The sequence below is a fragment of the Cataglyphis hispanica genome, chromosome 15 (genome assembly GCF_021464435.1).
Source record: "Cataglyphis hispanica isolate Lineage 1 chromosome 15, ULB_Chis1_1.0, whole genome shotgun sequence".
Classification (NCBI taxonomy): domain Eukaryota; kingdom Metazoa; phylum Arthropoda; class Insecta; order Hymenoptera; family Formicidae; genus Cataglyphis; species Cataglyphis hispanica.
In genome coordinates this window covers 480837-495634 of record NC_065968.1, presented here as the reverse complement: position 1 = coordinate 495634, position 14798 = coordinate 480837, and the positions used below count along the sequence as shown (strand labels likewise).

Sequence of the window (14798 nt, the reverse complement as noted above, 5' to 3'; positions counted from 1 at the left end):
TTTTAAATTTGCTTCTCTATAGACGCGGGAACTTCAAATCATGATCGTACCATTTGTTATTTCGCTATTGCAATCAGTCAGTTATAAACTGATAAGCAATTTTATTCAACTATAATTAAAATCAATTAGCAAAATAATACATAGCGCGACAAATAATTATACAATTCTATTGTGTTTTCGAATTTAAAAGTGTATTGAATATCAAAAATTTTTAAATAAATTATCAATTAACAAATACAAAATCAAATGTCTTCGATCTCATGAACAAGCTCTTTAGACAAATGATTCAAAAGATCAGTTATTTCACAATGAGACGAATGAAATGGCGAGAATGATAATTACAGTTCCCTGTATTTATTTACGTGACATTTCTCTCTCTCTCTCTCTCTCGACTCTTCACATAATATAATATTCAGCAACTTTATTTACAAGTTATCGACCCAGTGCATAGACTAAACATACTTTAGTTTGCTCGGGAATCGATTTATTTACAAAAATGTGTCTTCGAATTATGGAACAATCTTCAAGTCCGCTAATGCTTGAGACACAGTATCTCGTTTGCAAATTTCTTTCATTTAATGAAAGCAGAAATTTAATCATTGTATTTGTAATCACCTTATAAAAACATTCAGATTGAAAAGTCCTTCGTGCGTCTTACATAACAGTTTTCTCCTTTTGTTTTCCACCAAATATTGGTAAATAATCTTCATCATCCTCAAAAATGAAGCTGAATGTAAATGCGAATATGCTTCAGAAATAGGGCATCTTTCAGCATCCAAAATCGAGAAAGGAAATCATTATCCGATGAACGTTCACGCTTGATTCTGACTAGGAAATGCGAGGTGTATACAATACTTTGGGGAATAATATCTCTCAGATAAATTTTTAATTCAAAACATATTTTTTTAACTTTGTTTGCCAATTAAAAGTTGTTTTATTAATATTTCCGAGTAGCATATATTGATTTCATAAATGTTTCCTAAATGTATCTAAAATCATTATGTATGAATACATTTAGGAAACATTTTGAAATCAATATATACTACCTGGGTTAACTTTGTATTTCTGTTGAAAAAAAACTGTTATAAAAAATATCTTAAATACTTCCTTACTTTGAATATGTTCAATACTTTGCGCTTCCTTTCATACGATTGCTCTTTTATGCAGCAAAATTAGCATAATATAACACTTGCGGAAATTTCATTCTCTATACATATATATAGTGTCAAAACATAAGATATTTCCCCCACAGTAATCCTTATATCTCGTGCTTAGAATGATTTAAATTCTTCTTTTTTTTTTACTTTTCGTTCTAATACACTTTGTACATACTTGTGAACACTAGATGAAGCTTACTGTGATGAATCAATTCGAAATATAATTAAAATCACCGTGCAAGAATGTAATCGCCCAAAATCTAAAGAACAAAAATTCTATGAATTGAGATCCTTCGCCACTGATATACAATATTGCAACATATTTCCTTCAATTATCAACGAGCGCAAGGAGTACAGATAGTGCAATTTTAGAGTCCCATAAGCCGTCTTGCATTTTTCACGAAATTCGCGTTGCAATAGAGATGCGTTTTAAAATTCGAGAATATCATTGCGAATAGTTAATATTGTGTATAGGCATATAGGTCGTATTGATAATCGTCATCTAATTGCAAATTGCTTCTTTGACACTTATCTTTTTTTCTATCATATTGATTACTTAATATATACTTTAATAAGTTATTGAATATAAAATATTAAGAATGTTAAAAAATACAGTTTTGAGTATATATGTGTGTTGTGTTTGTGCATATGAGAGAGAAGCCATCTTTTATGTAAAAATATTAACTTATAAAAATTGTAGCATATAATAAACATGTAAAAGATCATGATTCATATTCATCGCTCACACTTTTAGATAAACATAAGATCTAACGAAACAATCTGTTGGAAACATTTACGACATAAAGGTTTTTATAATTAATTAACAAATTACCTATGATACTATTGTGGCATTTTTTCAAAATTGTACTTATATTATGTGCACACAAAAAACACACACATATACACAAATAAATTTATAATTTTATATACTAACAACACAAAACAAATTGTAAAGTTTAATTTTATATTATTTTTCTCTTTCTTTGTTTTTAAGTATATTACGTAAATTTATTTCGCGTTTCTTATACGATCCCACATACAATTATATGCGATTATAAAAAAAGAATTATCGTATGCAAATAAAATACAAATGTAACGAATATTCATAAATTAGAATATATGTAACTCATTTATATAAATAATATGCAAAAAAAAAAAATATATATATATATATAGAGATAAATACTATTTTCCGATATACAGTACTCTTTTTTTCTTTTTTTTTTTGTAAGATGTTTTGCCTTTTGAAATATAATTCTTAAAAGTATAATAGCATGCTTAATAAACTATTAGGGGAGAAAAATGCAATTATGCGCGCATGATGAGACTCTAAGATACATGTGTAGTAAAATAGAAATGACACTATCCTTCCAAAATATAAAAGCAAAAGTAAATAGTTTTGATAGCGATATCATTTTAAATTAAGCCCAATTCTCTTTGTAATCATATAAAAATTGTAATTTCTTAATAGAAGACGTAAGCAATTAAATTGAAAGCAAACACACATTAGCAACAGCATTGATATCAATCAAAATTCGTAAAAGGATATCTCGTTTGAACTGATCCTCTATTGGCTGGTGTGGAATGTTTTCGTTTTCTTTAATTAATTCTGCAAACGATTCTTCTATATATCTCCCGAGGTTTTTTATTAAAAGACATTTCAGTCTATCTACCACTTTCAATCAGGATAATGATATCGTACTCTCACGCGTTCTCTTCTACGAGAGAGAAGTTATATATTATATTATATTTATTTTTATATAATATATGTATGTAACGTCATGTGTTCGTCATGTGTTATCTCGTATGCTTTTTGTGTTATTAAAGTCGCATGGTTTGCAGCAATACAAATAGGATATTAAATGTTACCACCATTTTGTGTAATTGTAATCAAATGGTAGCCTGCAATTCTTTCAATTTCGAAAAATCCGCGTATTATTTGCCTAAGGGATTTTGCAATTTTCCCATTGTAAATAAGCGACATATTCTATAAACGACACTAGATTATAAGCATATCGACTATTTAAATCATATTCCTGTTGACGATAACGCCAAGTTTTTGTTGCACTAGATATATAGAGTATGTAGATATATCTTTATATATATGTTGGCTAACAGTAGTAAAAAATATTTTTTTGTTTTGTCTCGTATTTAAGGAACACAATCTCAACGTGTGCAACAGTGCTTTTAGTACTTGTGAATCATTGCAAAATACTGCCATATATATACTCATGTCCATTACAATTGTCAATGAGAGAATGAGATATTGAAATATGCTCTGAATAAAAACATATAAATTATTTGAATCGCTAAATAATTCTCAGAATCTCCCCAACGAGACATAAAAGAAACTTGCAGTCCTATCTTAGGCAAATAGATCTTGTCATTTAAAAAGTACGCGTATCAAGCTCTAATAGCTTGTCATAATCAACAATAAGAATTTTCACATTTTTTCAGTCTTATAAGCAATACATCGTTTTCATTTTAGAAAGCTATCCACTTTCGCGTTCTTCAGATGCGATCTGCTTCGTTCTCTATTATACTATCCTGTACATTTGTAATTTTTAAACAACCTTTCGCAAAACTTGGAAAAGTAGTTTCACAAACGATGTCAGCAATCCTTTCGACGAAGAAAAGAGAATCCTTCAAAAGAAAAGTACTGTCCAACCGAGTAATCGATTATTTCTAACTGAAATACATGACACGTCAATTCGATAAACTCCTCGTATATGAAGATTTGATAAAAAGATCTATAGGCGAGCACTGTTCTGTAATTTAACCGGCGTATGTATTCAGCATCCTTGCATCGAAGGTGTTCGGACGTAAAGATCTGTATCACGAAGAATACTGGTTGACTAACCAGTAGAGTAATGTTATCGATGTGCTTGCAAAAATTGAAACATAATCCGAATATAGTATATCACTTTAGTTATGCACTAAACTGGTTGATGCATGTTGAAGTCTCTCAAGTTCTTCCAATGACAGGACGTTCGTCTGCACGAGCTCTGGCAGCTTGCCGGCCCGAGCTTGAGCAAGAAGTTCCGGACTGAACCATCGTGCAAGTTGGTTAGACGTTGGTGAAAGATCACCTCCATTGCTACCCACAAATCCGAGGCCCGGTGAAGGTTGACGGCCGACTGTCATGTTTAGTTGCTGTGATCGCATTGCTCGTCCATCTGTGTGCATAATTTATTCCATCATGTAACGAATTATCATTTAAATAACAAGAATAAACATTATTGCAAAGTGTATATGTACGCAGACTAATTGTATAAAATATTATATATAGTTTGCAATATTATTTATATAATCTGATAATATAAATGTTCCATTAATATTCTATCACAAAGTATTTCAACAATATTAATAATTATTTACTTAATCCAAAAGTAAATGATGTCAAGACAGGATTAAATGGGGGAGAGCAAAGAATGGCTTGCAATTATTCCGATTTCTGAACACCGTTGCATGCAATTTGATTGGGGAGAGGAGAAACACCTGAAAATTAATGTAAATAGGATAAGGAAGGAGTTTTAATAACACAAATGTCAATTTTTACCAAGTATAAAAATCGGGTTTGATATTATTCGATATGTTAAAAATTCTTTTTTAGTAGTTTTAGTAATTTTATAGCACTCTTGTCACTTTGTGCTTCGTTGAATTACATTACCTGTACGATTGGAATTGTAATTTTGGTTCATGACAAGTTGCATCGGCGTATTTACAGTCCGTTGCGGCGGTTGTTGTTGTTGCATGTTAGCGGTTCCATGCGGCGATTGTTGCATGTTAGCGAGATGCGCGGGAACTTGCTGAGCCTTCATTTGGGTATTTATAGGATTTGATCTCGGATTCATAATTGAGTTCTGGACTACTGGATTGTATTGCGGAACATTGTGATGCGGCAACGAAGTGGCCATTGTATGCTTGGATCGGGCTGGATTGCCGTATACATTTGCGACCGTTCTGTGTTGATGTTGTTGGAACTCCACGTTTCCGGTATTGTATTGGAACTGATTGCTGCTCGTGTTCCCACTGTTGCCACCTTTTACTATAGGTCGACCTGAAATTAGAAAGAATTCCGTGATGTTTTAATATTACATTATTAATACAATAATCAATATGTGTTACAATGTTAATTATAATATAATAATGAAGTCTTTCAAATAATTCTTCATGACAGTCATTAATAAGACTAATATAACAAATTTAATTAATATAATTTAAAAAAAAGAAGATAAACCTGGATGCTGTTTAAGCGATGTATTCGACCATGTCGATGGAACGGATTGTGGTCGCAACGCAGTATGTCTCGAGAGAGCACCCTGTGTAAGTAGCTGAACTGCGGATTGCATTTGTTGCATCTGCGATGCTTGAGTTTGTGTAGACAATTTTGATGGGTCATTGCTGCTTCCTGTATTTAAACAAAAAAATAATTAAATGAAAATTAAAACTAAATATTAATAATACAAAACACAAATGTTAATGCTTTCTTAATATTAACGTTTTCTTTCTTTTCTCAAAAGAAATAGTTTAATATATACAAAAAAAATAATTTAAATTTTTTAAATTTTATTTAAATACCTACTAAATGTTTTTATCAAAATTAAAACTTCCAATTTACAACAATTTCATCAATTATTAATTTATAAATTTCAATTTATAAATTTCATCGATTTCAATTATATATATATATGTGCATATACATATGCACACATTGTAAATTTGAAACATCAAGATAATATACTTACTAAATATTATTCATTGAGATATTATCATTCAAATATCATTCAAAATTTTAAACATATATATATGAGTACATAATTTATATCAATTATCTATATTATATTGTGTCATCATTAGTAATTGTTATTATAACGATATCATGAGAATGACAAATGCAGTAACTGTGTTAATAATAATAAATATTAATTTATTTTTCATATTTTTATTACTGCATGCAAATTTGATAAGTGTAAGAATTAAACAAATGCGGACCAATTAAAAAAAAAAAGATACAAAAATTGGAAGCTTATGTATTGGTGAAAAGTTGAAACACTAATAATAGGAGAAAATGTGAGCATGTGTAAAAGAAAAGTTAAAGCAGATGAGATAAATCGATACAAAGCTTTTATTATTAAAAAAAAACCTATTTCAACATATTATTAAGAAATGTAATAAACCTATGTTATTAAGAGTTTATTTTATAAAGTGCTCTTCTTTGCATCTCACATATAAAATAAAAATAATATATTTTTAAATATCTGCCATATATTAAAAAGATGTGACAGATATTTATCACATAAATATTTAGTTTTGAATACCGATTCTCTTCCATAACCTTTTACATTTTCAAGCATCGCACTTCTGAAATGTCAAACGAAAAAACAAAACGGCAGCTTATCGTTTTATAATCGCAAAAATAATAAAAACAAAAATATAGCTCTAAACAGCAATCAAAAATTTATTATTTCATAATATATTAATATGCACTTTATGAAACTCATCTGCTAAGTAACAGCACAATTAGATATTTTCATTGTGAATTGCTCGTATATTAGTATTTTAAGAATTAATGTTTTCTATTCCATCTGATGCTGTAGATGCGATCATTTGATTATTTTCATTTACCAGCGTTTCTAATTCGGATGATTTTTTTACTGCCTCATGAAGCGAGACACAATCGTTATTGTTGGTATCATTATCAATATCTATTACGTTAGACTCTGGTACTTTCGAATTATCGTTTGCATTTATATTAACATCAAGGAAAACATTTTCCTTTGTTATGTTATGATCCGGATTATCATCTTTTATATCTTTTTCTGGTTGTAACGAATGTTTAGTTTTTAATGCCGATTCTTCCATACAAGTATTGTTATTTATATGATTAGCTATAGCAGATTGCAGAAAGATCATTTTAAGAGTTTCATTTTGCATTTGATTGACTGAATTGGAAAATTTAGATGAATCAACGAAAGGAACAGCAGCATGTACTTGATGGTTATTTTGATCTCGTGACATGCAAGAGTGATTAATATTTCCATTAATTGCGGGTATAATAGAAAAAGTTTCAAATTTGCGGAATTGATTCGCACCATCGGGTTCCTTGTCAGCAGTCATTTTACGTAAAACGGAGGTTGGAGTAAAAGCAAGTGGGCTTGCTGTTTGTTTAGCTGGTGAGTTAATAACAGGACTCGATGCGCGCAGTTGCTGCTGCTGTACTTGTTGTTGTTGCTGTTGTTGATCCTGCCGCTTACGGAAATTCTCACGTTGCTCTTCCAATTTCTTCTTAATTAAAGCATTTTGCATTATAGTCTGGGTGTGCATAACGATCTCTCGTGGCGATGGCACTCTATGCGGTATCACTGTTATAATAATAATAATAATAATAAAAATAATAATAATAATAATTTATATATCAAATTTTTTAACACAACTTTTCTCAACATTAATATTGATTAAGATTTATAACAAGTCTGATAAAAATTTATATCAGATTAATTTATCGAGTGATTTTACTGCACCATCTTTTTTAAGTTAGAATATTAATATTTTTATACACAAGGGCTAATACAACAAATTTCGAAAAATACAAAAATCATTGTATTTATTATACTACCTGGATGTTGTACTGTTAAAGTACTAGGACTAGCTGCTAAATTTGATGATATTATCGGAGGTGGACAATAAGCTGCATTCCAAATATAATACGAAATTGTTCAATTCAAATTCCTGCTTAAGAAGGGACGGTAAATAAAGAAAAGGAGAATAATTCTTGTATGTAAAATCTTACCGTTATTCATCGGAGATGGAATCCTCTGTTGTTGCTGTTGAAACAACATCTGTTGCAACATATGATCCTGAGGGGTAGCAGGAGTAGGATGAGGATGCGGACTTATGGTACGAGGTGTAGTACCACCATACATTTTCAGAATATTCACCAGCACTTCTCGATGGCGATGCTGCATAGCGGGATTCTATTGACGATACAATCAAGATTATAAGAAAATTCTTTATATCAATCTTCATATTAAAATTATACAACTATGCGTAATATGTACATTACAAATAAATATGTACACAACAAATACCTGCAATTGTTGTATCAGGTGTTGTCTGGTGATCTCTCCTTGCTGCAAACCTTGAATAATCGCTTGAGCTTCTGGTCGTTGTAAGAGTTCTTGGCTTGACGGGATATTATTTATCATCATTTGCATTTCCGTCGGTACTGGACTGACACCCAGCATTCGTTGATTTCCCATCATCATTGATAGCATATCGGAATGTCGTTGTTTCTGCTGTTGTTGTTGCTGCTATAATATATATATATATAAAAAAAATATATAGATAAAAAAAAATATAGATAACTAGAGTATTATAGATATATCATACTTGTATTTGCAAGACTTTCATCAGATTTTCATGTTGCATTTGAGCCTGATGTGGATGCTGAGCAGGGCCAAGAGGACCGACATGATTAAAAGTCGTAGTATGAATCGGTTCTGTAGGTGGTTGCTGATGCGGTATTGATGACTGCTGTTGCGTTTTTAATTGTGAATTAAGTAGCTAAAAAATAAAAATAAGAATTATTATATATACAAACAATTAACATAACAAAAACAATTAAATACAAACTTACTTGCATTAATGTTACAGGTCGTTTTTGTGTGATAGGTCCGTTAGCTGCAGGCACAGCTTGTCCACCATTCATTTGAGCAAGCTAAATCATTTTTTTTTTTTTCAATAAGTCTATATATAAAATCAAATAAAATTATATTATTAAATATCAACGTACCAGTTTTTTAAATGCAGAGAGATCTTCTTCAGTCTTATTTACATGGGGTGTATCAGTCGAAGTCACAGGTGGAGGAGCACCACCCCGCATACGTGCCTCCAATTCTTCCAAACTGTGCACAACTTTTCCACCAATTTCTAGAAAAAAATATATATATTTTTGTTTCATGCAATCTGTTTAAATGACAGAACGATATTTATTCAAATATCTGTGACTTACCCAAATCTTTAATAGAGCAGTTTTTCAACATAGGAATAGCTGTATTAGATGCGTCACCTTGGCCATTTTGATTCGGTTTATTACCGCGATGTAACATTTCGAGTAACTTTACACCATTTGTAGTCGAGTTGGTATTATTTGTCGTGCTAGCCGGAGAAATTGGAGCAAAATAGGTGTTTGATTCCGTTACTGATGGTATTTGGATGTTTGGCTCGGTTATGTCATTCAATAAATTATTTAATAGTTCGTCTTGTATGGAAGCCCTACGACTATCCGCTTGTTGAATTGGACTTTCCCTCTTGAACCACTGGCTGAATCGAGAACCAGTGCCACTATTCGAGCCAACTCCGTTCTGCAAATACAAACAAAAAATTTGGTCGAGCAAAAAAGTATAAGATTATTTTAGATATAATAAATGCAAAAATATAAAAAGAAAATTAAAATATATAAAAATTTATAAAATATATAAAAAGATGACTCACTGTCAATAGTCCAGATACCCCAGCAAACGTATCAGATTTCAGGAACTCATCCAGATTAAAATCAGGATGCGAGTTCTCTTGATTTTGATTAGCACTGGAATTCTCTGCTGATTCGGATGTTGTCGGTTCGGTCACAGTACTTTCGCTAATGTCATTTTCTTTACTCTGAGTGGATTGCTCAGTCTGTTCAGATATCGGGGAATGCGGCGCTGGTACAACGTTCAGGGGTTGATCCATGACAGTGGGAGTGCTACGCCCTTTAGGACCTGCCGAATTTTCACTCGATTTGTCATCCTTTTCCATAGCGTTTTTCTTGTTTCGTTTTTTCTGCGCAGGAGTCTGTTTCTTGTTCTTGGAATTACCGCTACTGCTCACCGCTTTCTCTTCCGGGATATCCTCAAAGCCTCTTAACTCAATCGTATCGTGCTGAGATGTAGGTCCCGAACTGAACCATTCGGGCTCATCCATCGAATCGCGATTGTCACTGTAAGTCCGTCGACGGTCGTTGTTGTATCTCTTTTCGCGTCCGCGATCTTTGTCACGATCTGTCTGATGGCTGTTTCGCTCCGATCCTCTGTCACCACGATCACGCTCTCTTTCGCTGCGATCACCGTAATCCCGGCCAAATGATCTTCGTTCGAATCTTTCGTCCCGTTCACGCAGATTGTCACGGTCACGCTCCCTGTCGCGTATATCACGCTCTCTATCACGTTCCTTTCCATCACGGTTATCTCTGTTATCACGATCACGTAAAGAACCACCAGCGGCCGTGCCTGATCTAAAACCATAATCCGCGCGTTCAGATTCAATCTTTTCATTTTCCGGTCTAAAATCCCATATATCCCGCGTCAGAATCCTGCCGCTACCGATTCGACGAACAGGTTCACGATGACTGACCTGTAAAATATTTAATAATTCTAATTTTACAAATAGAATACAGAAAAGCAATACTAACGGAGGCAGGTATGTACGTATCTCAATGAAACAGAATCGATCGCTAACAGTTTTATACCTCCGTTTTGCCGATCGGGCTTTCTGGACGTCGATTTGGTGGGTGATTTACATTAACAAAACATCCCGAGTTAAAACTCCTTCGTTGTGGACTCAAAACGATGCCGTCTTGCTCCTTACGTATTCGGTCCCGTGGATCACCATTACTACGTCGCTTACTATGATTCTCAGTGATTTGATCACTACGTCCGGTCCTTTCCTCCTTCGAAGGTGTATCGCTACGCTTTCTATCTGAATGCCAACGTTCGGGATCCCAAACACCTCGTGAACTAGTAAAATAGAAAAAAGTAATCAATGATTAGCAAAATAGATGTGATATTGATATATCAAAAATTCGAAAGAAGATTATAAATTCTTGTAACATACTTGTTATAAGCATTGTCTAGGAATGCAGGCCTACGTTTAGATAACCGCAAATTTTTTATCAGTATCAGTTCCTCCTAAAAGCAAACAAAAATGTAAATACATATATTTAAGATTCAATGAGCAATTACGTTATTTTAATTTTATTAACATTTGCAAAGTGATATTTACCCGAGAATATTGAAACTGAGGTCTAGAACGGCCTACTTCCATGATCGAAGTGTCGGTCACCTCTCCAGCCACTGACATCGATATAATAGCTTCATCCCCTGTAAAATAAAAAATAAAATAACTGTTTGATAACAATAAACAAACACACACACACATCAGCAAAATTAGAAATCGCTCTGATCTCGATACCTAAAATCTAAATCGAAATTCGAAACAATATGAATCTGATGAAAATTCTATGATCAAACACAATTTTATAATCAAAATTTTACGATCAAACGGATATTAGAACAGCTTGGCGAACGCGGTCGTACTTACGGAAGGTCACCCGCTTTAGAGGATTGACAGATTTGTTTTTCCGAAACCAATGGCAAGCTCTGGTCTGCATAACAAGGATATCTAAGAAAGGAGAGCCGGTCGGTCCGACTAGCGGTCGTTTCCGCGGTCGCCGGTACCAATTCGAACCGACAAAGCGATTGACGGCGATGAATCTCATTGTATAAATCAGTTGTCTTACTTCGAATAAATCGAATAGACTATATAAGAAAGCCTTTCTCTTATCTGGCTATTCCGTTCTATCTTTAACTGTCGATGTGTTTCTTCGCGCAACCGTTGTCTTTCGGCAATGTAAATAAACAGGTGAAGGGCAAACAGTCGACAAATTCCCGAATCAAAGTTCCATCACGAATATGTTGATTCGCAAGTCATTCGAAAAAAAAAAAAAAAAATTCTCTCGCAAAAGATTCGCCGAAGAGCTTCCACTTTTTAGGCTCGAGTACAATAAAAAATTAAAATAAAATAAAAACTCGAGCGAGATCTAAATATCAGAATTTATCCGTTGACTTTAAAGCTGATGAAATAATTTTGAAAAATCTCGTCCGGACTCTTCGTCCTTTGAAAACAAAGCAATTTGGAAAACAAATTTTTTCTTTGTTTTCCACTTTTTTCTCGTGGCAAGAAAAATTATTAAATGTCTAATTTTTAAATACACCAAGTTGCAGAAATTATTAATTTCTATTATCAAAATGGCTATTTAATATTAGAAATGGTCAATTTTACATACGTATCCAATGTCTATACATCACTCACGTGACTTAATACTTGAAGAAATATATGTAAACAGTTATGTGAGCACGGTACAATGCAGACTGACAAATTCAAACTGTTTTCAGACAAAGTAATACCTTGGCAAGCCAATGAAAGCTTTTCTGAGAAGATTTTAGTCAAGAGGGCACTTGATTCGCTATAAAGATAATTTAAATATAACTGGTTGTCATCCAGAAAGGTTTCTAGAAATCATTGTTGTCCTAAATAAATGAGCAAAATTTATGATACATATAGTTATATCAAAAATATATATCACATTTTGAAATCTGTGCAAAATATTCTTTATTCTCAAAATCTAAAAGTGTACTCTTAATTTTTTTTACATAATATATTGAAAGGAATATCTTAATTTAATTAAATATTTAAGTATAAGAAAAATATAAAAAAAGACATTTTTATATATAGATACATATAGATTAAAATGATTCAAATACTAATCTGAATAAAATAGAAAGTATAATTAGATAGAAGGAATAATATATCAGTGTTATATGAGTCCTAAATATAGAAATATTTTATTAGAAGAAACAAAGGAAAATAATTACTAACTACAGTTGTAATTAAATATACCACTCATGTTTATGCAAATTATACGTACATTGAAAATGGAGTAACAAAAGATGAGAAAAGTAAATGAAATGAAAAGGAAGCAAATTTTGACTTATGTTGGTTCCCTATTGATTCTAATTACAATGGTCCATAGATAGATTGTAAAAATACTTTTATATAAACTTTTTTATTTAAATATACTTTTTATATGAATCAGAATATTAATCATGTGTTTAAGAGATAAATACTAAAATTTAGAAAAAGTAGAGTTAGTCAATTTGGATTTTAACAGGATCAGTAAGCATTATACATAAAAAGAGTATACAAGTAAAAAGAGGACGTAGTATATAAATGAAAATAGTATCTCTAAATTATTTTAACATCAAGAAAACTGACAAAAATATCGGAGATTGTGCTTTCCTTTTTTCAAATTTGCATTAATTGTCATCCAACGATAATCAGAGAGAGACATCAAATGATCTAGCTGCACTTTCTGTACTTTCTCTCACAATTTTCCCTTTTGCCTCCGCAACATTTAAATATCTATTTCTTTTTGCAAGAAAACATCTGTAACACATTTGTGATACCGTTAAAAAGAAACAAATAGATTTATTCTTATTGAAGAGAGAAACGAACAAATTCGCTCAGAGGTTATTTCCCGACATTGCTCGTCGGCGATGAGCGTCGCTTCGAGGCTTCGATAAGGAAGAGAAAAGAGAGAGAGAGAGAGAGAGAGAGAGAGATAGATAGAGAAAAATACATGCATGATCAATCGTACCTTCTTCCTTCTTGGTCGTCGCGGTCGTCGTCGTTGTCGTCATTGCCGTTGTTGCCGCCGTCGTCGCCGTCACCGTCGTCGTCGTCGTCGGTGGCTGCTTGTCACTTGTCACGGACTCGACAGACATCGCGCCGTTGATTACGTCGACCTCGATCTGCTGGCGGAGGATACGTGTCCTGCGCGAATACCGGCGTTCTGTCTCTTCTATTTGAATTGACCAAATTCCTTTCCAAGAGATCCTTTACACGATTTTTATCTACGTTTCTCCTCGTACACGAGCGATATATATATATATATATATATATATATATATATATATATATACACACCACACACACACAAACTCACCTACACAAAATCACACGACGCGCGCGATCGCTAGCTACTCGCACACATATACACACATAAAACGACGATTGGGAAACACACTCACAGGAGCGCGCGCACCTTACATTCGTACAGAATTTACACCTCTATAGCTATATATATATATATGTTATATATATTGCTTAGTACTGCTTAGTATCACAGACTGGTTTTCCCTTGTATGTCTCTCGGCTTGGCGATAGACGAAGCCTCGATAGGGCAATGTGTACTTCTCCTGTTTCGACAGAGAGATGAACGAATAGTATAGAGTATAGATAGGAGGAAGGGTGGTAAAGGAGGGGATGAGAAAGGGTGGAAAAGAGAATTCGAGAAGAGTGTGTTTATATATATGGGATATCAAGAGAGAGAGAGAGTGAGAGAGTTTACACACGAAGCTGCGCAAACGGATGGATTTTTTTGACGGTCTTGCGAGTGGCACGATCGCGCAATTCTTCCGGCGTGTGTCACCAAACAATCATCTCATGTCACGTCACACAATGTCTCAATATGTTGCGAGCTCCCTGCCGATCGCCGTCAGTCCATCGATCTCTGTATCTCGCACACAACCCAAAAAAAAGCTCGTATACACACGCACGACACACTGGCTCTCATTCGCGGTGCTATATGCAAAAATAGAAAATGGCTGCACTCGATCCCCACTTCGACTGCTACTGCTGCTGTTTCTCTGTTGCCTCTCGGCTTCTCCGCGATCCGCGATTTCTCGACGCGGCCGAACGTTTCTGGCCGAGGAAGTTGTTAAATTAGAAGATGGGATTTCTGGCGCGAATTTTGTGACAGCA

General features: G+C 33.3%; 1 protein-coding gene across 9 annotated transcripts; it reads right to left on the bottom strand.

The window, feature by feature from the left end:
* Window positions 1–338: 338 nt before the first annotated feature.
* On the bottom strand, window positions 339–14745 carry LOC126855214 (eukaryotic translation initiation factor 4E transporter-like). Of its 9 annotated transcripts, XM_050602651.1 has the most exons (17): window positions 14390–14465; window positions 14149–14233; window positions 13633–13836; window positions 11199–11296; window positions 11031–11104; window positions 10666–10933; window positions 9654–10550; window positions 9172–9523; window positions 8953–9089; window positions 8797–8877; window positions 8550–8723; window positions 8249–8470; window positions 7951–8134; window positions 7253–7522; window positions 5398–5568; window positions 4828–5217; window positions 339–4333 (listed from the first exon to the last, which is right to left on the bottom strand). In XM_050602651.1, exons 3-17 carry the CDS (start codon window positions 13757–13759, stop codon window positions 4083–4085), a joined length of 3696 nt encoding a protein of 1231 aa, XP_050458608.1. In that variant the 5' UTR covers window positions 13760–13836; window positions 14149–14233; window positions 14390–14465; the 3' UTR covers window positions 339–4082. The 9 variants fall into 9 exon arrangements, with proteins under 9 accessions (XP_050458608.1, XP_050458601.1, XP_050458603.1 ...); XM_050602644.1 differs by having other exon boundaries at window positions 8249–8467; window positions 13633–13871; window positions 14085–14745; XM_050602646.1 differs by having other exon boundaries at window positions 13633–13871; window positions 13981–14744.
* Window positions 14746–14798: the final 53 nt, after the last annotated feature.

Coding starts and splice junctions, on each gene's coding strand:
- LOC126855214 (XM_050602643.1), bottom strand. Junction 8,471..8,549: donor TGAAAGTCTTGCAAATACAA/GTATGATATATC, acceptor TATATATTATAG/CAGCAACAACAACAGCAGAA. Junction 5,569..7,252: donor TGCTGACAAGGAACCCGATG/GTGCGAATCAAT, acceptor GTTTAAATACAG/GAAGCAGCAATGACCCATCA.